At 43.5% G+C, this 26,556-nt stretch overlaps 1 protein-coding gene across 5 annotated transcripts; it reads left to right on the top strand.

Annotated features, from left to right (window-relative positions):
- The first annotated feature begins 372 nt into the window (after window positions 1–372).
- ZNF287 (zinc finger protein 287) lies at window positions 373–22,005 on the top strand. 5 transcript variants are annotated; one of them, XM_087867649.1, is made up of 7 exons: window positions 391–637; window positions 1,398–1,499; window positions 1,613–2,216; window positions 2,845–2,945; window positions 4,571–4,697; window positions 5,183–5,269; window positions 13,884–22,002. In XM_087867649.1, exons 3-7 carry the CDS (start codon window positions 1,811–1,813, stop codon window positions 15,449–15,451), a joined length of 2,289 nt encoding a protein of 762 aa, XP_087723775.1. In that variant the 5' UTR covers window positions 391–637; window positions 1,398–1,499; window positions 1,613–1,810; the 3' UTR covers window positions 15,452–22,002. The 5 variants fall into 5 exon arrangements, with proteins under 5 accessions (XP_045634186.1, XP_087723775.1, XP_045634185.1 ...); XM_087867650.1 differs by lacking the exon at window positions 391–637 and adding an exon at window positions 684–1,160; XM_045778230.2 differs by lacking the exon at window positions 1,398–1,499 and having other exon boundaries at window positions 373–422.
- Window positions 22,006–26,556: the final 4,551 nt, after the last annotated feature.

Genomic DNA, 26,556 nt, shown 5'->3' on the forward strand with positions numbered 1-26,556 from the left:
CACATTAAAGCCCGAAAACGCACTTTGGGTTGTTCTGCCTTTCGACCCACATCTTCCCTGCCCCTCCTTCCTCTAGAACTCTGGCACCAGGTTTTCTCCGGTTAATTAGGGCGGAGCTTTAACCGCTGCCCATCCGCATCCCCCTCCCCAAGATGCTAGTAGCTCCCGGACCTCCCAGTCATCTACCAGACCTGCTTCTGCCCGGGGAAACTAATTTAAAGTTCCCGTAGAACCTTGCAGGCTAAGAAGCAAGTCGCAGTGATGGGTGGAGGAGGTTACCATGGAGACAGGTCCACGGAATGGGGCTCGGGCGGGCGGGAGGGCCGGGACGCGCCTTCCGATTGGCTCAGCGGGCGCGCAGCGTTCCCCTTGGGCACATGCGCAGTGGCGCTGAGGCGAGGTCGCGGTGGAGCCGAGGCGCGGTGAGTTCCGGGCCAGGCTTCTGAGGACCGGGCTGGAAGGTGCGGCTCCTGGCCGAGACACGTCGTGCTTTCCGGGTTAGGGAAGCGGCGGAGCCAGAACCCCCTCCGCAGCGCGGGGCTGAGCTCGCCACGCAGGCGCCCGCGCCCCCGCCGCCATTGTTGCCCCGGGCCTCTCCGGCCGCTCCGGCTGCGCGTCCGCCGGGTCCCAGCGACAGGTAATGATGTCGAGGGCGCCCGGGGCGAGTGTCCGCGCGGTCAGGCCGGAGCCCCAGCCCGTCCCCGCGCGGCGTCCGCGCTCGCGGCCTGCGGAGAAGGCGAGCACGGGGTGGAGGCAGCTGCGGCGGCCCGGGTCCCCACTCCGCCGCTGCCCGCGACCCTCCGGCTGAAGAGGAGTTAGGGAGACCCGAGCGGGCAGGGGAGGCGACGGTCGCGGCCGGCGCATATCCTCTGCAGGGCCTGTAAACAGTTGGCTTTGGTTACACGACTGAGCTTGAGGAGGGTTCAGAGCTGGAGCCCGTGGACAGGTGGTGTCAGGTCGCCGGGTCAGGCCTGTTCTGAGGTTTTCCTCGGGATCCTGGTTTCAAATTTATTCATGAGAAATTGTCTCCTGTAGAAGCATTTAAAAGGGCTTCAAGTCACACCAGCCTCTCTCCCACTTTTTTCCAGTCCGACCGGCTTGTCTCTTCAGCCCTTAGATAGGGAAAAGCTAGAAGAGACTGGCATTAATATGCAAAACAGGTAAATGGCTCGCTCTTTTTTCCTTGACAGTTTCCTTGGGAACGTTGAGCACTTTATTAGGAAGGATTCTCCCAGTTTGTTCTATAGATAAGCTCTGTTGTTACTGAGAGCCAGTTCAGTCCTTGATAGCTTCTGTAACATCAGAAAAATACCAAAGCTTTTCCCCCCTCTCTGTGAAAGTTTAAGTACTGTTTCAGCAAGTTAGAAGTTTGATCTATTGTTTTGCTCATGATTCAGGTCTTTGCTTCTGTTACCACCATTTGATAGCAGTCCCAAGCCCTGTCCCCAACAGATCGCATTTATCTCACAAGCCTGAGGAGGTAGGGGAGGAAGACCAAGGTAAAGTCTGTGTGTGTTTATCTGTGCACACTGAACAGGCTATTACTGTTTGTGTGTGTGTATAGCAGAGAGCACCAGAATTCTTGACTTTATGGTCTATTCTTGTGTTTCAGGGTCTCTTAACCATCCCTGCAAGTTCTGGGCTCAGAATTTGTAACTAAGGCTGCTAACTCTACCTTGACCCTGTTCTGCCCTTGGCTGCAGCGGCCCTTGATCTAATGTCTTTGTGGCTCTAGCATGAGACTTCAAGCAGTTGGCTCACTACTGGAGATATAAAGGATATTGCCAGATTGACTCTCCCGTCTGTAGCCATGTTAGCCTCATGCAAGAGGATGACCAGTTCTTCACGCTCCCAAGTCTTTCTCATGTGGAAGCCAGACAAGGCTCAGAGTGGACCCCACAGTGTTGAGAAGGAAGCCCTTGCTTCAAGAATCTTGCGTGACACTGAGACCTGTCGACAGAATTTTAGGAATTTTCCATATCCAGACGTAGCGGGTCCTCGAAAGGCATTGAATCAACTCCGAGAGCTCTGCCTTAAATGGCTGAGACCTGAGATTCACTCAAAGGAACAAATCCTGGAGCTGCTGGTGCTGGAGCAATTCCTGACCATCCTGCCTGGGGAGGTTAGGACTTGGGTGAAGTCCCAATACCCAGAGAGCAGTGAGGAAGTGGTGACTCTGGTGGAGGATTTGACTCAGATTCTAGAAGAGGAGGAAGGTGAGAATTGTAGGGCAGAAAGGGGAGGAATCCTGGGTGGTTAGAGAAGTCAACCAGCCTATCACAGAGCAGCCCTTTAAAGAAAGTGGGGGGAGCAAAGGGCAGTGAGTGAGAACAGGCTTTAACATGCACCCCATCCTGCGTGGTGTGCCCCTTCCCACTGCTTGAGACCAAACACTCATTGCCTAGTGTCCTAAAACAATGACCAGACACAGCCCAATTACCCGCTCATGAGCCCTCGGGAATTTTACCTGCAGAGGTTTGAGCCATTAAGTCATTGGCTTTGTGAATTGGATTTTATAATAACAGGCTTCCAAAAAGGTAGAAAAGGGTCCAGAGCACATTTCCGTATTAAGAGACAGCATACACAATTTACATCACACGAAGATTTAGTAGAAAATTGGGAATTTGGTACATATCCTTAGCAGTCCCAGAACAGACTTGTTTTTGAAGCCTGCATTGGTATCTTAGGACAAGTCATTAGTCCTTCCCTCAGATTCTTTGAAGTAGGGGTGTGTTTTTGGTTTCTTACTCATTTCTCACTTTAGGAAAGTATAGGCATCTATTTGGTGAAGTTTCCTGGGCTGTTCAGATAGGACTAATCTCCATCATGGTCTCCCTTCCCTAGCTGCTCCTCAGAACTCTGCCCTTCCCCAAGAGATCCCAGAGGAAGACCCCAAAGGAAGACCTGCTTTCCAGGCAGGGTGGTTAAATGACTTGGTGACCAAAGTAAGTGTTAGTTTTTTCTGTGATTTTAAAATGGCTTCTTGGAGGTGTTTGTGTGAGGACGTTTTATGTCCTGGCCCTGTAACTTCTGTACCCCCAAAAGCCCAATCTAGGACTTAAACATCAGTTTCTGTCTTTAAATCCACCTTGGCCTGTTAAGATAAGTGACTGCCCTTTATAGGAAATAGGCTCTTGTTGCCTTCCCCTGATATGCCTTTCCTCAGTGTTTGATTTTAAGGCAGTAACATTGCATAGAGATTAAGGGATTGACCTCCACAGCCAGATGAGTCAGGTCTGGTGCCTGATTCTGAACCTATAATTTGGGGCAAGATACTTCACCATGCTTAGCCTGAGTGATTAAATGCTAATAAATAGAATTTACTTCTTAGATTGTGAGGATTAAACATTATGAGACTCGGGGTAGCCTTGATTACAATAAATCATCAATAAGCAATAGTTCTAAAATTATTTTTCTCATTAACAAGTAATTAAAGGCCATGTGTTTTCTGGTGTTATTGTTGATTGTGAGTCTGTGTTCTATCAGGCCACCTTAAGAGAAAATTTTACTGTAAATAAATACATCTGAAATTGGTAGAGTAAAATTATTATTCTTGGACACTATGATTGTTTACCTGAAAACCCTAAGAAAATCAAGGGAAAAACTGGGAAACAGTAGAAAATTTGAGTAAGGCGATTACTACAGAAAACGGCATATGAGAATCATTTTCATGGGTGGCTGGCTCAGTTGGTAGAGCTTGCGACTCTTGATCTCAGGGTCATGAGTTCCAGCCTCGTGCTGGACATAGGGCTTACTTTTTAAAAAGAAGAAAATTATTCACTTTCTTGCATATACATTAAAATCAGGCAGGTGATAAAATGAAAGAAAAGATGCTATGCATAGTTTTCCCCGCCCCCAGAATTTAAAATATCTAGGTCTAAACGTAGTATAAATTTTGTAGTACATCCAGGTCCTGTATCATACTGTAAGACATGAAGGAAGCTTTGAATGTTGTGAAATTGTCTCTTCTTCCTAAATTATTAACAGTGTAATTGTCAAAGCCCCAATACAATTTTTATAAGGAACTTACGAAGTTTATTTGAAAAACATGTAAAAGGAATCGATTTTTTTTTTTTAACAGAAGGAAGAAAAAGAGAAAAGAGAAAACCTTACCAGATTGTGAAATGTGTTAAAAGTATAACAGTTCAACAGTGTGGGTTTTGGTCCCAATTTTATTTTAAAAAGGAAGGAAGGAAGGGCTCTGCATTTTCATCCTAGAGCACACAAGTATATCTTAAAATTTCAGATTATAACACACTGAATTCTTAAGGCAGAGCTTGAAAAGCACCACCATTCAACTGCTAACCTGGGTAAAACCCTCCTTTAGGTTGGAGCCAATACATACACTCATACAGCTGAAAACATAATGACAAAGTCTCTATTTTCGGACTTCCCTGTAGGACCATTCGAGTGTGCTCATCTGTAACTTGGGTGAGGCTTTTAACTAGATCACCTTGAGGGTCTTACTAAAGGTCAAGATTCTGTGGTTCCCCCCCAGCACACACATCCCTGGTGTTCCCACTATCCTCCTCCTACCCGTTCTTGAACCAAGTTATATTGGCCGTTTCAGGAATCAATGACATTCAAAGATGTGGCTGTGGATATCACCCAGGAGGACTGGGAGATAATGCGTCCCGTACAGAAGGAATTGTACAAGACGGTGACATTACAAAACTACTGGAACATGGTTTCTCTGGGTAAGCATCCTCCGCGCCCGCTCTTGCCAGCGTATCCGCCATCTTTCTTTCCTCTGGTGTTAAAAATGAGTTGGCCTCTGAACACTTTGCCAAGAGTGGGACCTAGAGGTGAGTGTGCTCATCCCATTCGGGCATAGACAAAGCCATGTTCTCCCTTTTCCCAAATAAAAGGTTTCTAAGTGAAGGATCATGGAAAACTATGCCACACAGCTTCCCAGGGCTTCCACACAACACTGCACCTTGCCCACTCCATGCTTTTCCTGTGATCCTCCTGCCATGAGCTCTCTGCACATACCCTCCTGAGTAGTAGGACTTTGTTATCCCAGCACTAAAAAGCACAGTGATCTACTTCTCCCCCTAGATCACATCCATGAACCGTTGCTTTCCTGCAGAAGTCTGTCCTCACAGTTAAGTGGAAGTCAGGCAGTAAAATTCGAACAACTGTTTATCTCCAGGATAAAACTCCTTCTATTTCTCCTAAACAGGACTTACAGTGTACCGACCAACTGTGATTCCCATACTGGAAGAACCATGGATGGTGATAAAAGAAATCTTAGAAGGCCCTAGTCCAGGTGAGAGAATAACTGTCATGAGACTGTTTGCATTTAAAAACGTAAGTGCAGTGAGATCTGTTTTTTAAATATGGCCGAGTCACTCCGCAGAGACGTCCGGCCTGTCAGAAGCACTAAACTGTTTGGCATTGCTTCCTTGCAGAGGCCGCCTTCACTTCAGGAAGAGTTTCCAGACACCAGTATTCTACTTTTCCCCAGTGTCTCTCACTTCATCCTTCCCTGTGACCCCTGCGTCCCATCCCCAGCTTTGTCTGGCACTTTCACTGTGCTGTTGTCTCCTCCCTCTTTTATAAGCATGTGTGAATGTCCCTAAAATTTTAAGTTTCAGACCTTCTTCTTTGTAAGTTTCTCTTATTCTGTTTACCAGCAAACCCCTGTAGCCTCCAGCCTCCACTTCCTAACTTCTTCTTTTCTTTATTTTCTAATTTTGAAAAAAAAATCTTCAAAAGATTCAAACATGTTCTCTTACTGTGTAGCGTAAGTTCCTGCATCTCCTAGCACCTAACCACTGATGCCTGTTTCTAGTTGTTTCTGTTCAGGTATTTTGTTTTTTTCCTGTTTGCATATAAAGTCAATTTAAAAATGTTTTGGGGGCACCTGGGTAGCTCAGTCGGGTAGGTATCTGCCTTCAGCTCAGGTCACGATGTCAGGGTCCTGGGATCGAGCCCCACAGCAGGCTCCCTGCTCAGCAGGGAGTCAGCTTCTCCCTCTGCTCCTTCTCCCTGCTCATGCTCTCTCGCTCTCTCTCAAATAAAATCTTTACTATGTACGTGTGTGTGTGTGTGTACATTTTTTCTTAAAAATCCTATATGTGGGATGCTTTCTTTATATCATTTGGGGGAAAAAATGTTTTTTCCTCCTTTTTAGATTTTATTTTTAAGTAATCTCTACCCCCAGTGTGAGGCTCGAACTCTTTTTTTTTTTTTAAGATTTTATTTATTTATTCGACAGAGATACAGACGCCAGCGAGAGAGGGAACACAAGCAGGGGGAGTGGGAGAGGAAGAAGCAGGCTCATAGCGGAGGAGCCTGATGTGGGGCTCGATCCCACAACGCCGGGATCACGCCCTGAGCCGAAGGCAGACGCTTAACCGCTGTGCCACCCAGGCGCCCTGTGAGGCTCGAACTCTTAACCCTGGATTGAGTCGCACACTCTACTAAGTCAGCCTTTTCCTCCATTTTCTAACAGAAATGGTAGCAAACTGTACACACGGTTTTGTACTTTGCTTTTGTTTTCTTAAAAGCATATCTTGAGAAGTGTTCCAAGTGAGGGTATAAAGAGCTTCCTCATTCTCTTTTTTTAAAGAGTTCATTTTATTGTGTGTCTCATAATTTATTGAATCTGTTCCTTGTTGGTGGGCTTTTTGGTTCTTCCCATTCCGTTCTTCCTCCAAAAGAGCTTCAAACCTACAGAAAAGTTGCAGAATCAGTGCATTGAACACCTGTGTAATTTTCACCTGGAACCACCAGCTACCATCATTTAGCCACTTTTGCTTTCTCTCTTTTTGGGAGGAGAGGGGGCAGAGGGAGAGAGAGAATCTCAGCAGACTCCCCACCGAGTGCGGAGTCTGACACAGGGCTCCATCCTGAGATCATGACCTGAGCTGAAATCAAGTCAAGTGCTTAACCGACTGAGCCACGCAGGTGCCCCTTTGCTTTATCTGTTTACACACACACACACACACACACACACACACACACACACTTTGTTTTTGTTCTTTCCCCTTTCCTTCCCTTCTGCTTCCCTTCTGACATTTTTCTGAAGGATCCGGTCCAGGTGTTTTAGAATGACCCACAATCTGGATTTGTCCGGTTGTTTCCTTACATTTAGATGCAGACGAAATACGTTATCAAACAGACGACATAGGTGTGTGCTCTCCATTGCCATTTGTCTCATCATTGGTGATACTCATTTTAGTTAAGGTGCTGTTGAGCGGATCTCTCCATTTTAAAGGTGCATTTGTCTCTTCATAATCAATAAGTAATCTGCGGCGTGATACTTAGAGGCCAGGTGACTATTCCATTCCCTGGTACTGTTTTATTTAAGGATTTTTAGCATCCATTCTTGAGTCTTGCTTTATTGCACTGCCGATTTCAAGATGCTGATTTTCGAATTCAGTCTTCACTTCTACAGGATTAATAGCTTTCTCCTGTAAAGATTCGTTTTTCCTTCCACCTCATTTTTGATGTGAACATGTCATTTTGGACTAATGGAATTTTTCCAGATTCAGCGTGTTATTAGTCCACTAATTCCAGTTTTGTTTTGTTTTGTTTTTCACGCTCAGTTGTCCCAAACTTGGGTACTACGACTTGAAAAGCTAATTCTTCATTCTTCTCATAATTTATAGCAGAATGACCTCTATGTACTTGTAGCACAGTAAATTCTCCGTGGGGTGATTTTGGCACACTCCAGCACTGAAGAAACACGCGCGACATAATGGAAACGGGCCTAGACTAGAGTCAGGATAGTCTCCTGGAAGGTACTGCCGGTCTGGGACCCCTTTAATTTGAGCCTGAGGGGTTTTTTAGATCATTCAGGCAGCATGCGTTGGGGCTGTCATCCCCAAGAGGGGGCATTTTATGGTTATTTTAGGGGGAGAATTTTCTCCCTCCAAAGAGCACCAGGGCTGAGAAAGTCAAGTTCCTTTTTGACTTCTGTAGAAGCGAGATTTTTTTTAGGTTTTGTGTTCTTTTTCTAGCCAGTCCTTAAGCAGAGTTTAACCCTGTATGCTCAGGAGTCCTGTCAGCCTCCCTTCCTTGTCAGGGCCCCAGGCTTTGTTTCTGGCCCCCGGACCCCTTGCACCCTCAAAATGGAAGTGTAAGGCCATTAACCAGAGTGAGGAGCTGTGTCAGTCAGCTCCTGCTGACCTCCATCTTCCTGCTTTTGCTTGATTTGTGGCCTCGGAGGATTTCCCTTTCTTCCCAGCATAGAGGTACATAACCAGTTGAACCTTTGGTTAGGATATCTAATTAGTCGTCCTTCGGGAAATGGAAACTTTGATAATTCACAAATCGTAGTAGTGGTCTTCGACGGCCATTCCTGTCTCCGGACTTTCACAGTTCTTTATTTAACCTAGCCATTCTTAAAGGTTCAACTCAAATCATACCTACCCGGAAGCTTTTTTGATTATCTGAGTCAATACCGATTTCATCTATGAGAAGTATTGTGCCACTCTTTGGCCCTGTTCACCAGTAGACACTTAACACTTCCCACCAGTCCATTCTGGTTAAATGCATATATTTATATGCTTAGTAATACTAACTTTTTGAATTACCAATAAACTGATTGGTTTAAAAAGGTGTATTTATTATAGCAATTTCTTCATTGTCATGGTTCACACTTGTTATTTTAAGCCTGTTATTCCTTTAGTGCTTTTACTTTTCAGGTGTATGGTACACTCTGCCATAGACTGATCCTGACTACATAGAATCAATTAATGGGGCACCTGGGTGGCTCAGTCAGTTGAGCGTCCAGCTCTTGATTTGCCTCAGGTCACATGATCTCAGGGTCGTGAGATGAGCCCTGAGTTAGGCTCTGCACTAAGTGTGGAGCCTGCTTAAGATTCCCTCTCTCCATCTCCCTCTGCCCCTCCCGCTCTCAAATGCTCGCTCTCATGCACTCACTCTCTCAAATAAATAAATAAATCTTTAAAAACAATTAAACTCAGCTTCCGGTACTATCTCATTTTGTGTGTGTGACACACACCCCTACCTATATAATCCATTAACATTCTCACTTTGTTCTTCTGGAAGGGACAGTAACAAATCCTGGTTTGAGAGAGTTGTTTTTAAATATTTTTCTTATGGAGCGCTTGGGTGGCTCGGTTGGGCATCTACCTTCGGCTCAGGTCATGATCTTGGGGTCCTGGTAATGAGCCCCGAATGGGGCTCCCTGCTCAGTGGGGATCCTGCTTCTCCATCTCCCTCTGCCTGCTGCTCCCCCTCCTTGTGCTCTCTCTGTCAAATGAATAAATAAAATCTTTTTAAAAACCTAAAAGCTATAATCCTCTTAGCTCTTTGATAATATTTTTCTAGTTCGAGTGCATTTTCATGCAAGCTATGGGATGACTTTTTTCATTTAACATACTCCCAAGCATTTTCTAATGTCAGCTCTAATTTTTGTATCTGAATCAAAGTACGTAAATCTACCTAGTTATTTTTACCAGTTATCAATATTCCAGTATTCCCTTACTCTAGTCCTTTATTGGCGAATGGCAGCTATCAATTTTAATGATCACATATGATTCTGTGGAATTGATATAAGGTTTTTCTATTTTGATCTCCATCTTAGAAAATTTCTGAACTATCCAGTACCATTTTCACTATATTATAAATTCCATATTTGATTATATTTCATTACGTAATTCATAATATTTGAAAGCCCTGTGTTTTTGATGTGATTTCAAGGGAGAAAGATATTATAATTTAAATTTGTTTTAAACCATCATACTGGAAACAGAATAGGCATGAATAAATACATATTTGATTGCTTTGCAGACAGATTTAAGGACAGGGATATTTTTTTGTTCACTTCGCTTTTATGTGTATGTGTGTGCTTTCATCTGGTTCACCTTTTTTTTTTTTTTTTTTTAAAGATTTTATTTATTCGACAGAGATAGAGACAGCCAGCGAGAGAGGGAACACAAGCAGGGGGAGTGGGAGAGGAAGAAGCAGGCTCATAGCGGAGGAGCCTGATGTGGGGCTCAATCCCATAACGCCGGGATCACGCCCTGAGCCGAAGGCAGACGCTTAACCGCTGTGCCACCCAGGCGCCCCATCTGGTTCACCTTTTTACAACAAATTATTGTCATTTATTTTACCAGTTCAGTTGAGTGGCCACCATATCCAGAGTCTTGGGCCATTTTCTGAAGGAAATGTGAAAGAATCATAGGCTGTTGTCAGAGTTTGCATCTAAGTTGGAAATACAAGAAGCACACAAAACGGTGAAGTAATAACGTAAGGCCATGTGCCGTCATGGCCCCTGGGTTGAATCACATGAGACTGCTGATACTTCAACCATGTTGACTTACAAAAAGCAAGTTCATATGATTCAACCTAATCTGCACTTTAGGATTCTAAGAAAGAGGAAAACAGGAACTGGGTCATACATTTTTTTTTCTTAATAGATAGAGAAGTTATCTTAAGAGAATGCGTAAGTCTTGGGGTGCCAGGGTGGCTCAGTCAGTTGAGCTTCAACTCTTGGTTGTGGCTCAGATAATGATCTTGGGAACTGGGATCAAGCCCCATGTCTGTCTCCAAGCTCAGCGGGGAGTCTGCTTCTGCCTCTCCCTTTGCCCCTCCCCCTGCTCTTGCTCTCTCTGTCAAATAAATAAAATCTTTAAAAAAGAGAGAGAATGCCTAAGTCTGGAATTTGCATGGCACCCATAGAAGGCTATGAGGAGGTAGCTTGAAGTTATGTGGATAACTTTAAATTTTAAGCTAAATGTGAAGTTTGGCAGAAGATACAGTAGATTAGGAAAGGCTGGATTATTTGGGTACTAAATATGTCAAGTGGGGGTATTTTGAACTTTTAGCTTTTCTCCTTTAAGCCTTTGGTGCTCAAACTTCAGTGAACATCAGAACCACCTGGAGGGCTTTGTAAAACAGATTGCGTAGTCCTGTCTCCAAAGTTCCCTTCATTTATTTATTTATTTATTTATTTATTTATTTATTTAAGATTTTACTTAAGAGAGCATAAGCATGAGCGGGGAGTGGGAGGGCAGGGGGAGAGGGAGAAGCAGGCTCCCCGCTGAGCAGGGAACCCGACACAGGGCTCAATCCCAGGATGCTGGGATCATGACCTGAGCCAAAGGCAGTCGCTTAACTGACTGAGCCACTCAGGTGCCCCCAAAGTTTCTTTATTTTATTTACCCAGTTAATTAGCATATAATGTATTGTAAGTTTCAGAGGTAGAGTTCAGTGATTCATCAGTTGCATATAACACCCAGTGCTCATTACATCATGTGCCCTCCTTAATGCCCATCAGCCAATTACCCCATCTCCCCCACCCATCTCCCCTCCAGCAACCCTCAGTTTGTTTCCTGTAGCTAAGAGTCTCTTATGGTTGTCTCCCTCTCTAATTTCTTCTTATTTCATTTTTCCGTCCCTTCCCCTACGATCCTGTTTTGTTTCTTAAATCCCACATATGAGTGAAATCATGTAATTGTCTTTCCCTGATTGACTTATTTTGCTTAGCATAATACTCTCTAGTTCCATGCACGCCATTGCAAGTGGTAAGATTTTTTTTGATGGCCAAGTCATACTCCATTGTATATATATACCACATCTTCTTTCTTTTTTTTTTTTTTAAGATTTATTTATTTATTTGAGAGGGAGATGGAGGGAGGGAGAGAATGAACAAGCAGGGGAAGCAGCAGAGGGAGAGGGAAAAGCAGACTCCCCTCTAATCAGGGAGCCTGACGTGGGTTTCGATCCCAGGACCCTGGGATTATGATCTGAGCCGAAGGCAGACGCTTAACCAACTGAGCCACCCAGGCGCCCCTTTACCACATCTTCTTTATCCATTCATCTGCTGATGGTCATCTGGGCATTTTCCATCATAGTTTGGCCGTTGTAGACATTACTGCTATAAACATTGGGGTGCAGGTAACCTTTCTGATCACTGTGTTTGTATCCTTTGGGTAAATACCCAGTAATGCAATTACTGGGTCGCAGGGTAGCTCAATTTTTAACTTTCTGAGGAACTTCCATACTGTTTTCCAGATTGGCTGTACCAGCTTGCATTCCCACCAGCAGCGTAAGACGGATCCCCTTTCTCCACATCCTCACCAACATCTGTTGTTTCCTGACTTGTTAATTTTAACCATTCTGACTGGTGTGAGGTGGTATCTCATTGTGGTTTTGATTGTATTTCCCTGATGCCAAGGGATATTGAACATTTTCTCATGTGTCTGTTGGGCATTTACGTGTCTTTGAAGAAATGTCTATTCATGTCTTCTGCCCATTTCTTTTTTTTTTTTTTTAAATATTTTATTTATTTATTCGACAGAGATAGAGACAGCCAGCGAGAGAGGGAACACAAGCAGGGGGAGTGGGAGAGGAAGAAGCAGGTTCATAGCGGAGGAGCCTGATGTGGGGCTCGATCCCATAACGCCGGGATCACGCCCTGAGCCGAAGGCAGACGCTTAACCGCTGTGCCACCCAGGCGCCCCTTCTGCCCATTTCTTGACTGGATTATTTGTGTTTTGGGTGTTGAGTTTGATATGTTCTTTATAGATCTGAAGACTAGCCCTTTATCTGGTAAGACATTTGCAGATATCTTCTCCCATTCTGTGGGTTGTCTTGAGTTTTGTCGACTGTTTCCTTTGCTGTGCAAAAGCTTGTTATCTTGATGAAGTCCCAATAGTTCATTTTTGCTTTTGTTGCCCTTGCTTTTGGAGACGTGTCTAGTAAGGAGTTGCTGCGGCCGAGGTCGCATAGGCTGCTGCCTGTGTTCTCCTCTAGGATTTTGATGGATTCCTGTCTCACATTTAGGTCTTTCATCCATTTTGAGTCAATTTTTTGTGTTTGGTGTCAGGAAATGGTCCTGTTACATTCTTCTGCATGTGGCTGTCCAATTTTCCCAACACCATTTGTTGAAAAGACTTTTTTTTCCCATGGATGTTCTTTCCTGCTTTGTGAAAGATTAGTTGACTCTAGAGTTGACGGTTCATTTCTGGGCTCTCTGTTCTGTCCCATTGACCTGTGTGTCTGTTTTGTGCCAGTACCATACTGTCTTGGTGATCACAGCTTTGTCATAGAGCTTGAACCCCGGGAGTGTGATGCCACCAGCTTTGGTTTTCTTTTTCAACATTCCTTTGGCTGTTGGGGTCTTTTCTGGTTCCATAGCCCCCAAAGTTTCTGATTCAGCTTGTCTGGATGGGGACCAATAATGTAAAACATTCCCGAATGATAGTGTAGTTTATGCCACTGGTCTGGGGACTGTACTTTGAGAACTATTACTATGAGAGATTTACTAGAGCTATTTAAACATGGAGAACACTCCTTGAAATTGCTTTTGGAATATTATGTGGATCGTGAAGAGTAGGTTGGAAGGAGTCAATGAGAGTCCGTGTCTGCTTTATACAAATCAATCCATGAAGCCATCCCACGTTATCCCAGTCTTACCTGGTGTTCTCACATCTCTCTTTTTTTTTTTTTTAAGATTTTATTTATTTATTTGACAGAGCGAGAGCACATGCAGGAGGAGCAGCAGAGGGAGGAGGAGAAGCAGGCTCTCTGCTGAGCGGGGACCCCGATGTGGGGCTTGATCCCAGGACCCTGACTGGGATCATGACCTGAGCCAAAGGCAGCCGCTTAACCAACTGGGTCCCTGAGGTGCCCCTGTTTTCACATCTCTTAGCCTGGGCACTTGGCCTAACCTATTTTATTAATCTGTGCCTATGGTGAGTGGTGAGGAGCCTCTCCTTTTTCAGCAGTTTGGTCTTCTGGTTTTCTGCCCCTGTTCCCAAGGTTTAAGTACCACGTTATGAGGTTGTCAGAGCCATGGTCTTTTTAAGCATTTTATTCATGTTCAGTATTTCGTTTCTGTTTTGGCAGTTTCCTTACTCCAAATAGAGGAAAACTTTTTATATTGTATATTCTTTTTATCCCAGAATGGAAAACAGAAGCCCAAGAATGTACTCCAGTTACAAATACTTCTAAACTCACAAAGACTGGAACTCAGACCATCAAATTGGAAGAACCATATGACTACGATGAGAGATTAGGGAGGCAAGCATCAGATACCTTCAGGAAGATTCCCACTAATGAAAGAAATTTCGCTTTGAAGTCAGTCCTCTCGAAAGAAGATGACCCTATGGAAGAGTATCTTAGTAAATATGATATATATAGAAATAATTTTGAAAAGCATTCAAACCTAATTATTCAGTTTGGTACCCAATCAGATAATAAAACTATGTATGATGAAGGCAGGGCAACCTTCAGTCATGTCTCATATGGTATTGTACATAGAAAGATTTATCCCGGAGAGAAGCCTTATAAGTGTAATGTGTGTGGGAAAAAGTTTAGGAAGAACCCATCCTTCGTGAAACACCAAAGTACCCATGCCAAAGAAAAATCTCATGAATGTGAAGAATGTGGGAAAGAGTTCAGGCATATCTCATCCCTCATCGCACATCAGAGAATGCATACTGGGGAAAAACCGTACGAATGCCACCAGTGTGGTAAAGCCTTCAGCCAGCGTGCACACCTTACTATACATCAGAGAATTCATACTGGAGAGAAACCCTACAAGTGTGATGACTGTGGGAAGGACTTCAGCCAGCGTGCACACCTTACTATACATCAGAGGACACATACTGGAGAGAAACCGTATAAATGCTTGGAATGTGGTAAAACCTTCAGCCACAGCTCATCGCTGATTAATCATCAGAGAGTTCATACCGGTGAGAAACCTTACATCTGCAATGAGTGTGGGAAGACGTTCAGTCAGAGTACACACCTCCTTCAACATCAAAAAATACATACCGGAAAGAAACCCTATAAATGCAATGAGTGCTGGAAAGTGTTCAGTCAGAGTACTTACCTCATTCGGCATCAGAGAATTCATTCTGGAGAGAAGTGTTATAAATGCAACGAGTGTGGAAAAGCCTTTGCTCATTCCTCAACTCTCATTCAGCATCAGACTACTCACACTGGGGAGAAATCCTATATATGTAAAATATGTGGAAAAGCCTTCAGCCAGAGTGCAAACCTTACTCAACATCACAGAACACACACTGGGGAGAAACCATACAAATGCAGTGTGTGTGGCAAAGCCTTCAGCCAGAGCGTCCACCTTACTCAGCATCAAAGGATTCATAATGGAGAGAAACCCTTCAAATGCAATATATGTGGGAAAGCGTATAGACAGGGTGCCAATCTTACTCAGCATCAAAGGATTCATACCGGAGAGAAGCCGTATAAATGCAATGAATGTGGGAAAGCTTTTATTTACTCCTCATCACTTAATCAACATCAGAGAACTCATACTGGAGAGAGACCCTATAAATGTAATGAATGTGATAAAGATTTTAGCCAGAGAACATGCCTTATTCAACACCAGAGAATTCACACAGGAGAGAAGCCGTATGCGTGCCGGATATGTGGTAAAACCTTCACCCAGAGTACGAACCTCATTCAGCATCAGCGTGTTCATACAGGTGCCAGACATCATAACTGATAGATACGGGAGACTTCAGTTTGGTTTCACGATTCATTCAAATTTTATTTTGTACTCCGTTACAACATTATTCGAAACAAGCCCAAAAGAAGTGCAATATATGTTAGATATCGTTCAGCAGAAGTATCGGAATTAGTAATGTGGATATAAGCTATTTAAATTTAATGTGACATTTAAAAAGAAAACTTCATTCACTTCTTAACCTTTATTTGATATCAGTTCAATTCATTCCAGAAAGAAATCCTGTAAAAGTAAGAGTACTCAAAAATCTGTAACTCCTCAACTTCGTATTTCAAGTACTTCTCAATGAGACCTTATGAATGTAACTTGGGAAAGCTTCCATCAAGTAGGGATTTCACGCCAGTGAGTAATCTTGGGATAATTGAAAAAGCTGCTTTCAGGCCTTTATTTCTTCCCAGCTTTGAAGCCTTAAATATGTAAAGGGTTCCCTTCCCTTTTCCTGTTATTGCCATAACTGCCATGTGGAGCCAGTAGGTTTGCAAAATATATGTAGTGGAAAGTATCTTAATTTTTATGTGACCACTGTTAATTACATTTTCCTTTAAATATTGAAATACTCAAGGAAGAGAGCTTTAGGAAAGATGATCTGTTAGGATAAACTAATGTATAAAGAACCCTTAGACATTTGTACAAATTTAGTTAAACAGGTAAAAATTAAACACCCAACCTTAAATTCATCTTTAAAACATACTATCCTTAGTTTCTTTAGGTTTCGACATCTGTCCTCCTGAAGAAAGAAATAAGAATAAAATTCCCATTTTTTCCCCTGACTCCTAAATTCATAACTTAAGGTTCTCCCATGGCTGCTTTACCATAGAAAGCCCATTTCTGTTGAGACACGTTTCTTGAGTGCCTACTGTGCGCAGGGCCCAGACTTCCTAATTGGATCCTTTCAGGACTTCTTATCGTGCTGAAAACCACAGCTAATTTAAGCAACGGAAAGCTTTCTAAAGTAGTGAAAGATGACAGAGGACATGTCACGGAATGAGCGTAAGAAGCCTACTAAACTGGGTTGCCAAATGTGAGCCTGTATCCCAAGACGAAGAAGTGGTGAAAGCAGCTATTTACAAAGTGAGGAAAAGATCAGTAATGGAAAATAGATGTAAAGTTCACTACAGAAAGTGGGTCAGGGAAACAAGGGTGAAGACTTAGCAGTTAAGACAGAATACACAGGTAACTTACAACCTGAACTGTTGTTAGACTTGCTTTACCGAAGAAAGTAAGAGAGTGAATAAGACCAGATTCAGCCTGTTGATAAGAAGGAACTAAAAGTGAAGTGACTGATTTTAAAGGAATAATTGGAATTGGTACTTTCTCATACATACAAGTAAAAATGGGAATTGCTCTTAAAATGTCAGAAAACATTGGAAAAAGCATTGATGCAGAAACTACCATTGATGCAGTAATTATTTAAACGGTTAACTAAGTTTGTGGGGTCCCAAACATAAAAGGAAAACTGGCAGAAATGCAAATAGAAATAGGTAAAAATACTATTTTATTTAATATCCACAGCATTCCACTATCAGAATATGAGACCATATTGTGAAAGCTGAGATTTCATCCTGCTCTTAATTTGTTTCTTCAGTGCCTTGCATATGGAAAGTGGTCGGTATATGTTTGTTGAATTAATGAATAAGTAGGTAAGTTAGAGTTGAGTAATAAGGTGGAATTAACAGATACGGAGTGAAGTTGGTTGCATTGAAAATTCTTTTTTGTACATGTGTGCAAAGAAATACTAAACAAATAGTGGTTCTTTATTGGGTAATAGGAACTACTTAAATTGAAGAATCAGAAACAGTGGGGAATATTCCTAAACAAATTATGGGACATCTTTGCACAGGAAGTTTTCCTGAGCTGGATGAAGAAAAACTGATAGAAATTCCAGTGCCATAAATAGCAGTTTAAGCATATGTTGACCATGCAGCTTCACTTGGGTGTTACTGCTGATAAGAACACCCTACAAACAGGTGCCGAAGACACGGGGTGCTGGCATCTTCAAAGCTTTCTTGTTGAGTGTTTTCGTCAAGAAGTTATTGCTTTCCCTTGTCCTCCCATCAGTTAACCCTGATGTCCTGGAATCCTTGACAAAGTGTAGGTTGTCTTCAGGTTGCATAAATCAAGTTTATGCCGTAGTTACCATGTTAGAAAATAACCGTTGTATTTAAGATGCAATTTTTATTTATAATGCCACTTCATACCTTACACAACACTTTTTTTTTCCCCTCCTGGCATAAATGTATGGAGTGTTACAGTCCATAGCGCCTTTCTTTGCTTTAATTTGTATTTCCTGCCTTTGTGAGTTTTATGTAAATAATGCATTTATAAAGTCTTCCATTGATACACTGAGGCAGTTGATGCCCTTAAAAATAACAGAATGGTAGAGAACCATAAATCTTTGTGTATTTTTCCCACTTTGACAGTTGTCTGATCCACATGTAATCCAAGTTTTTTTTAAGTCTTATTTTCCACAACTTTTTTATTACAAAGGTGTTGAAATACACAGAAAATGTAATAAAGCGAACTGTATATCTACCACCTAGCTTTAAAAATTTAACATCTTTTACTGAACAATTGGAAAGTTAGATGTGGCATTTCACCCCTAAATATTTCAGCATGCATCTTATAAAAGTAAGGATGGATTTTCACATAACCACATACCATTACATACCTTGAAAAAGGAATAATTTTCAAATATCTAATGCTTCATCCATGTTTAAATTTTCCCTATTGATGCTGTCGAGTTTCACACATGATGTTTACTTGTTAATCTGTTTCATCTATCAAGATGTCTCCCATCTCTGATTTTCTCCAGGACCTTTTTTTTTTTTTTTTTTTTTTTTTTAATATAGCAGGTCAGTTGTAGAATGTCTCACATTGAGGATTTAACTGATTGTATGTGGTTTATCTTGTTCCTGTCTCCCCTGCGTTTTCTGTAAACTAGCATTTAGGGCCAAAGCCTTGACTGGCTTCCAGTTCGACGTGTAACATGAACACTTCACAGATGTATTCCGTGTTGCATCACATCCAGTCTCACTAACATTTGGTTGACTATCAGTGATGGGAAACCCGACCACTTGGTTGACATGGTAACCACCATACCCTTCCAGTGTGAAGACAGGGTTTTCCTGTTGCGGTTCGTCTATGGACTGACACTTCGGCAGCGTATGGATAGCCTGTTTGTCAGCAGCCCAGCAGCCGGTGGTTTAACATCCAGTGAGGATGATCACTCCCTGAATCAGCGGTTTCATTACGATTTGCAGAATGGCAATTCGTACGTTTACTGACGCATACTTCTGTAAGGCAGAGCTTTCTGTCATCCGCTGGGAACGCATGCGACGCAAGGTCATACTTACATTCTTCTCCTTGAGAGTTTTCAGAGTAAGGGCTTGGCAGTGACGACAGGCAGTTCCATGTATTGAAAATCGATTATGGCCATTGTTTCTGTTGCTCAGATTGTCCCAAATTTGAGGTGGAACCCTTCTAGTAGCGCTCATGTCTTTTGACAGTCCTTCTCTAGTGTTTCGGGACTTCATTTCCTTCTGACATCTCAGGTTCAATGCCCCAGATACGGAATGAGCCATTTCTCCAGGAATCTTGGGCTAAATAGGTGACTCTGGAAACAGATCTGGGCACAAGGCATTCCCGTTGCTGTGGGGGTAGCAGTAGCGAGTAGCCTTTGAGTCCTTCCAACCGTTCAACTCTAAGTCTCATAAAGGCACCTCTGCACTCATTTCGTCAGTTACACAATTCAGGAGACATGATTACATACTGGGACAAACTGGGGAGCAAAAAACTAAGCCTTATTAAGCATACGACTAAATTGGAGAGGACGGAAATGTTCGGTGTACCAGAAAGCAAGTGAACCACGCGAGGTCTTGTGCCCAGGCCAGCAGATTTTAAGGGAGCTTGGCAGGTAATCTGGCAGGCGGGTTAATTAGCAGTTAAGACAGCAGCTTAACATACGATACCTAGTGTGTTTTAACTATTACAAGTCTTGATAATTTACATATTTATAAGCCAATCCCTTCCCCCTCACATTGTTTAAAGCAGGCTTCTGATAAGATCTAAATTTGAATCCTGAGGATCTGTTTCATGCAAATCTAAGTGCTGATTTTTCTTGCTAAATTTTTTAATTTGGCCTTCAGAACTTGAAGAGTGTTAGGTTTCACTCTTCAACTTTATCTTCCGGTGACAATTCACTTGCACGTGCCTGTAAATGTACTTCGTCCTCTCTGTTATTCTCTTCATGGCTCTGTTTTTCACTGCAATTATTAGGCCCTTAGAACACTATAGCCATTAAAACTGGCAAGCATGTGCACTCTAGTGATATGTATAAATACGTGTGTGAGCTTGCAAGCAACCCTGAGGTCTCCGTACGGATGCGGAAAGTGATGCCCGCGACGCCGAAGTGACTTGCCTGAGGTCCCGTAGTCCTACGGCGACAGAAGGAGGGTTGGAACCCATGGCTCCAGCACTTAGTGGGATTCTTCCTGTAGGATTAATGCCAATGGAAAATCAGAGCACAAACAGTATGTATCCGCGATTTTATAAAATTATGTATTTTGATGAGATTAGAGCATTGAAAGTTTGTTTTGTCTCCCTCCCTATATAGCTGCTTAAACTCAGATCTTTAGATGAGAACAGCCCGACGAAGAAGGTACTGCTTGCTGCCCCCACTGCAGTTGTGGTCTCCCACCCAGGTGATCTTCCCCCACGTTTCAGAGCCATATAGTCAATGTTACCACCTGTCTCAAAAGTACCTTCAGGGATTTGATCTAAAACAGAACTTTCACCCCCAAATCTTTTTTTTTTTTTAATTCACAGTAACTTCGGCAGGGAGGCTAGAAGCCACTCTGTTCTTCACCTGTAGTTATAGTCCTATTGGTTTTACTTTCTGTATTTTCCAGTTTGATCTCTTCTAGATCCCCACTGCCACGACCTCATTCCAGGCTTTTAAAAAGCAGCTCTTGGTTAGATTATTTCATAACCAGGTAAGTGTTCACCCTGCCCCTGATCTCACCCTATTCAGTCATCTTCCACACTTTGGCTAAAGTCACATGAAAACATTAAGGCCACCACATATGGCGCTACAGGTTAAATAGAGCATTTGACTGTCGCCATTTGCCTGAAACCCTACAATATCTTCTCATTGTCAACAGCAGTGGATCTCGTTCTTAGCTGCAACTGGAATGACCTGGGAGCTCTTAAAATTACCAGTGCCGGGGCCCCACCTCAGGGGAAACGGAGTGATTTCATTTGGGATGGAGACTGGACATCGGTACTGCTTCCGTTCCCCAGGTGATTCTAATGTGCTACAGTGCAGCGAGGGCGGAAGCAGGAAGCTATTAGATTCCGAGGAGAAACGTGTTTGTGGCAGCAGGGGCGCTGGGAAGTGGTGTACATTTCAAAGGTAGAGTCTATAGGACTCGCTAATGATTTGGACTGGGTTGTGAGAGAGGCATCAAAAGAATGAGTATGAATAGGGGCGCGTGGCTGGCTCCGTTGATCGAGCATGCGGCCGGCTCTTGATCTCAGAGTTGGGAGTTTGAACCCCGTTGGGGGTAGAAGTTACTTTAAAAATAAGTTTAAAAAAAGAAAAAGACCTTCAGAAGAATGACCCTCTTTCATACTAAAGAATATGCTCCTAACAAGGGAGAGACTGTATTAGACTCACTTCTGTGTCTCCTGTACCAAGCACAGCACTTGGCACGTGGTAAATAGACCCCTCAATAAATGATTAGTACAACTCTGCAGGAACTTTTGCACAATAATCAACATTCTGTTTTCAGAGGGGGGAAAATTTTTTTTTGCATGTCCAGACTGTAAAGGTTCTCAGATTTTACCTTACAAGATGATAAACTAGCCTGTCGCTATTTCATAGATGGAGAAGCTGGGGCATAGACAAAGAAGTTCATTACTTACGGCAAAAGCAGCCCAATTACTCTTGACTCGCACCCCCACCCCAAGTTGCAAGATGGTGACCCTGAATGGGCCTCGATAAATTCCAACACCAACAGTGGGGTGCCTTATAGGAAAGCAACACTGAGCCCAGGGAAATCGCTACTTTTACAGTGAATTGTCAGCAAACATGCTCTTTGTCTCATCGCCACCACCCACCCGCGTGCGTGTTTGCTTCCTGTAAACACAAGGCTGAGAAATGGCCCAGGTGAGTAAAAAGACCTTGAATTCTCGGCATACCCAGCGGGAGCATGTAGGGATGCGCGGAGCCCTTAGCCTGTTGCCTCTCCCAACACTGTCCTTTCCAGTGTAGAAGACTGGAAATCTCCCACCAAGAATTTGGGGGCCTTTACCGCTTCTATGTAGAGAAGGCAGAAACTCAAATGAAGTTGCCTAGTCCAAGCTTAGAGAGTAGAGGTGTTTCCCTGAAGAAAAATCTTAGGTCATTCCAACTCTGATCGATACCCAGAAGTGGAAAAGTAATCATCTCGCTCCACTCTACGCTGATTAAAAACTACACCTGGGATATTACATTCATATTTTACACTGCAGTAGAATACATTTAAATGGTTGGAAAAAATAAGACTTTCCTGATACATGAAATAAAAAATTTCAGTGTCAATAAAGTTTTATTGGAACACAGCCATAGTCACTTAAGTATTCTCTTTGGCTGCTTTCCTGCTACAACCGTAAAGTTGTGAAACACAGAGACCGCAGAGCCTAAAATACTGACCCTTTGAACAAGCTAGCCAACTAAGCCCCTACACAGTGGTCTACTGGCTGAGCCGAACACCCGGCAAAACAATAAAAGGAGCAACGCTCACTGGATGTGTGGGAGGGGCGTGAGAGCGTCAGGAAGTAAGCGTCAGTCAGGGAGAGCTCCGAAGCATGAAAGTAAAGGGAAATGGAGGCACAAGGCCAGGAGTCCCGGTGAAGAAGGGCCGAACCCTGGTTCTGAGGAAGCAGGCGGTCGATGCGGAGAACGCTGCGCGAGCAATGGTGCCCTCTGCCGGCCACGCCGCGCCTGTACGCCGCCGTCCTAAATCCGTGGACACACCCCGCAGGCGGGAATGTGGATTGAGACGTTTACCTAAGCGGGTCCAGGAGGAGGTCTTCCCCTCCTGCAGTCGCCAGTGTTCGTGTACTCTGTTTTCCAGTCTTGTTTAAGGGAACGTGGCTTCAAGCTAGCGCTTTGTTCCTAACCACCGTGTGACTCGGGCATCCCCTTCCTCTTACTTCGCTCGATCACTCAAACAAGACCGCAGGGAGGGTAGCTTCTCGGAAAGGAGTCTTCTTTGAACTCCGTACTCCTCGTCGGCGTCCAACTTCCTCCCGCCTCAAGGGGCTGCAAGTCCACCCTTGTGGCGAGGTGAGTCCCCCTCGCCCGCCCCGGGGACGGCCCGCCCTCTGGAGTGGGAGGTGATAGCCAAAGGACCAAGCTCCCCTCCTGCGGACCTAAAACTCGTTCAAAAAGGGCCTTCGGTGCAAGAGCTGCACCTGCCTGAGCTAAGATTCGGAGCCAAGAGCACAGACAGCTCCACAGCCCACAGGAGGCCCAGGTATTAGCGCCTCGCTTGAAAGGGACTCTGGTGCATTGGGCGGGGCCGGACACGCCAGCGTGCCTGGGTAATGTGGCCCGCAGCCTCCGCGGCGCATGCGCAACTCCCCGTCATAGTGGCTCTGCTCCTGCGTATCTGAGCGCACCTGAGCGCCCTCCCCTGGAGAGGAAGAGGGGCGGCGGCGGGAGCGGAGGTCCGGAGCTGAGTGTTGGGAAGGTGTCCGCAAGCCGCTGTAGGTGCACACCAGGCCGCCTCCAAGTGAGCTGCTTTAGGAAGCTCAGCTTTCAGGGACAGAGGGACTTGTTGACGCGGCTTCTTCAGGTATCTGCGTTGGCTGCCATTATAGCAGCTACCATCATATCCCTCCAAGAAAGCCGCTGCTGTCTCGTTGGTCTCCACGTGTACCCTCGTACCTGTCCACCAGCTTCCACGGTCATCCTCTTTTCGGACCTGTAGCCCATCACACTTCCGCCACCGACACACACCGCCCCGTTACGTGGAAGTACATCTCAGCGTCATATTATCTACGAACACTTCGGTGTGCGTTTCTACAGATGACTCTTTTTAAACACAGTGACACATCTTTATTGCCTTAAAAAAGTAAGTGCAGGGGCGCCTGGCTGGCTCAGTGGTAGAGAATAACGACTCTTGATCTCCTGGCCCTGAGTCCAAGCCCCATCTTGGTCCTAGAGCCTATTATAAATAAATAAATAAGCCCTAATATTATCAAAAATCAAGTGAATTGTTGAGATTTTTCCTGCCTGGTGTAAATTTCTTTGCACTTTTCCGTTTGAGTCAGGATCCAAATAAGTTTTACACTTTGAAGTTAATTGATATGTCACTTAAGTCTCTCTTTCAAAATCTCGAAATCCCCCTGACATTTCTCTTTTATTTCTTTCAATATATTTCTTGGAGAAACTGGGTCTTTTGTCCTGTAAAGTTTCCTACAATCCCGATTTTGCTCAGTAACTGGGGAGATATTTTAATGTTTGTCTGCTTTCATGTGTTTCCTATTAAATGATAACACAAGAGCCTTGATCCTATTCAAGTTCAATTTTGGGGCAAAAATTCTTCATAGGGGGTTTGTGTTCTTCTATCAGAAGGCACATAATATCTGGATTTTTCTTTTATGATGTAAGCACCTACTGATCATCCTTACCTAGATCTATTAATACATTAGGAGTTGCAAAATAGTAATATTCTATAATCTGCATTTCTTTCATTTACAAATTGGATTATTCCTATAAAAAGAAACTTCCCATCAACTCTTGGGCTACCCTGGGGTATGGTTTGTTCCCTAGGATACTCCAAAGGTGACCAATGAGGTTTTTGTTCATTTGCTAAGTGTCATTGAGTTCATGCATTTAAACTGTTTAGTGTGTTTCAAATTTATTACAGTGAGTATGGTTATTGATGTTCAAATTGTCCCACCTTTGACCTTCATAGGTTTTTCCTATAAAGTCTTTACAGGTTGGTTCCTGAGCCCTTTAACGTAACTATCTCTGATACTTCTTTGTATTCCGAAGTGGTAAGACGTACCAGGTTCATCTTGCCCACTTCCCGCCCCAGACCTGGATTTAACCATTTCTTCAAGGACCCCTGGTTCCTTTCAGTGGGAGCTGGTATTTAGAGACCACAGTCTGGGTACTAGGGAGTGTCAACTCCTCCCAAAAGGCTAACCATTTAAAAAGTTTTTTATTTACTCTTCCATTTTTTTAATATAAGGAAATGTGTGCTCATATTCCCCCACCCTCTTTCCAACAAGCTGTAGCATTCTATATATACACGTCTCACCACTCTTCCATATAAAAATATATCCTGGGGCACCTGGGTGGCTTATTTGGTTAAGTGTCCAACGGAGATGATAGATAGATGATAGATAGGTAGATAATCTCCTGGAGATCACAGAGATGGTTCCCTTCTTTCTACAGTTGCATATACTCCATTGTTGGGAGGTACTTTAATGCATTCAACTAGTCCTTTAATGGTAGACATTTGGTTTGTTTCTAAAAGGGGGCAAGAAAGGAGAGAAAAAGAAATTCGGTGAGACAAGTAGAAAACAAATAGCAAGAAGGTAGATTTAAACCCACACACATCTATAAATACATCAGTATATAAATGGAATAAATACTTCAAGTGAAAGCAAAAGATTATCGGGCTGGAATTTTTTAAAATTATTCTGTATTCAAGAGACACACTTTAAAATAAGGACACGGGGGTGCCTGGCTGGCTCAGTGGGTAGAGCATGCAACTCTTGATCCCGGGGGTCTTGAGTTCAAGCCCCAGGCTGGGGGTAGAGCTTACTTCATAAAAAAATAAATTAAATAAAATAAAAAATACGGACACAAAAAAGTAGAAAATAAAAGCGTAGAAAGAGATGTACCATGCAAACACTAATCAAAAGAAAGCTGGGGTCACTGTATTAATATCAGATGAAAGAGATTTTAAGGCAGGAAGTATTACTAGAAATGAAGAGCGGGGGGCGCCTGGGTGGCACAACGGTTGGACGTCTGCCTTCGGCTCAGGGCGTGATCCCGGCGTTACAGGATCGAGCCCCACATCAGGCTCCTCCGCTGGGAGCCTGCTTCTTCCTCTCCCACTCCCCCTGCTTGTGTTCCCTCTCTCGCTGGCTGTCTCTATCTCTGTTAAATAAATAAAATCTTTAAAAAAATAATAAATTGAGTAAACTGTTTAAAAAAAAAAAGAAAGAGCGGTATTTCATAATGATATAAGGGTTAATTTACCAAAAAGATATAAAAACTGAATTTGAAATGAGGTTAACATAACCTCCAGATATATTAGGCAAAAACTCAAAACTGAAAAGAGAAACAAATTCTCAATCACAATGTGTCATAACATATGCCTCTAAGGAGCTAGTAAAATAAGCAGATAAAATAATCACTAATAATATAAACAATTTGAAGAATATTATACTACTGCTACAATTGCATAATTTGCAATGTCATTTAGACCCTTGTAAGCTGTTGGAATTTTTACTTCCAGAGAAATGTATTTCTTTTATAAAAACAAAAGCTTTGAACAAACACATATAAATTACCCTATCAAATGTACAAAATCACTAACTTTTAATGCTCCTTTCAGTGAAATAAGGAATTCAGTATTTCCCCCCGACACCTCACAACTTCTCACTCCTGTTCAGTTCCCCCAGCCTTCACTGTTCTGAGAGAAAAAAACCTACCCTTTTCTTCCCCCAACATTAAAAAAAAAAAAAAAATCTTTAATCTCTACACCCAATGTGGGGCTTGAACTCATGACCCTTAGAGTCACATGGTCTAGCAACTGAGCCTGCCAAATGCCTCATCCCCCAACATTTTTTTTTAAGATTTTATTTATTTATTTGAGAGAGTGCGCGTGCGTGTGAGCAGGGGGAGGAGCAGAGGGGAAGGACAGAGGGGTGGGAAGAGGGAAAGAATCTCAAGCGGACTCTGCCCACTGAGTGCAGAGCCCCACGCTGGGCTCAGTCTCAGGACCCTGAGATCATGACCTCAGCCAAAACCAAGGGTCGGACCCATAACCAACTAATCCACCCAGCTGCTCCTCCCCCAA

The sequence above is a fragment of the Ursus americanus genome, chromosome 14, assembly GCF_024610735.1.
Source record: "Ursus americanus isolate L20-20 chromosome 14, mUrsAme1.1.p, whole genome shotgun sequence".
NCBI lineage: Eukaryota > Metazoa > Chordata > Mammalia > Carnivora > Ursidae > Ursus > Ursus americanus.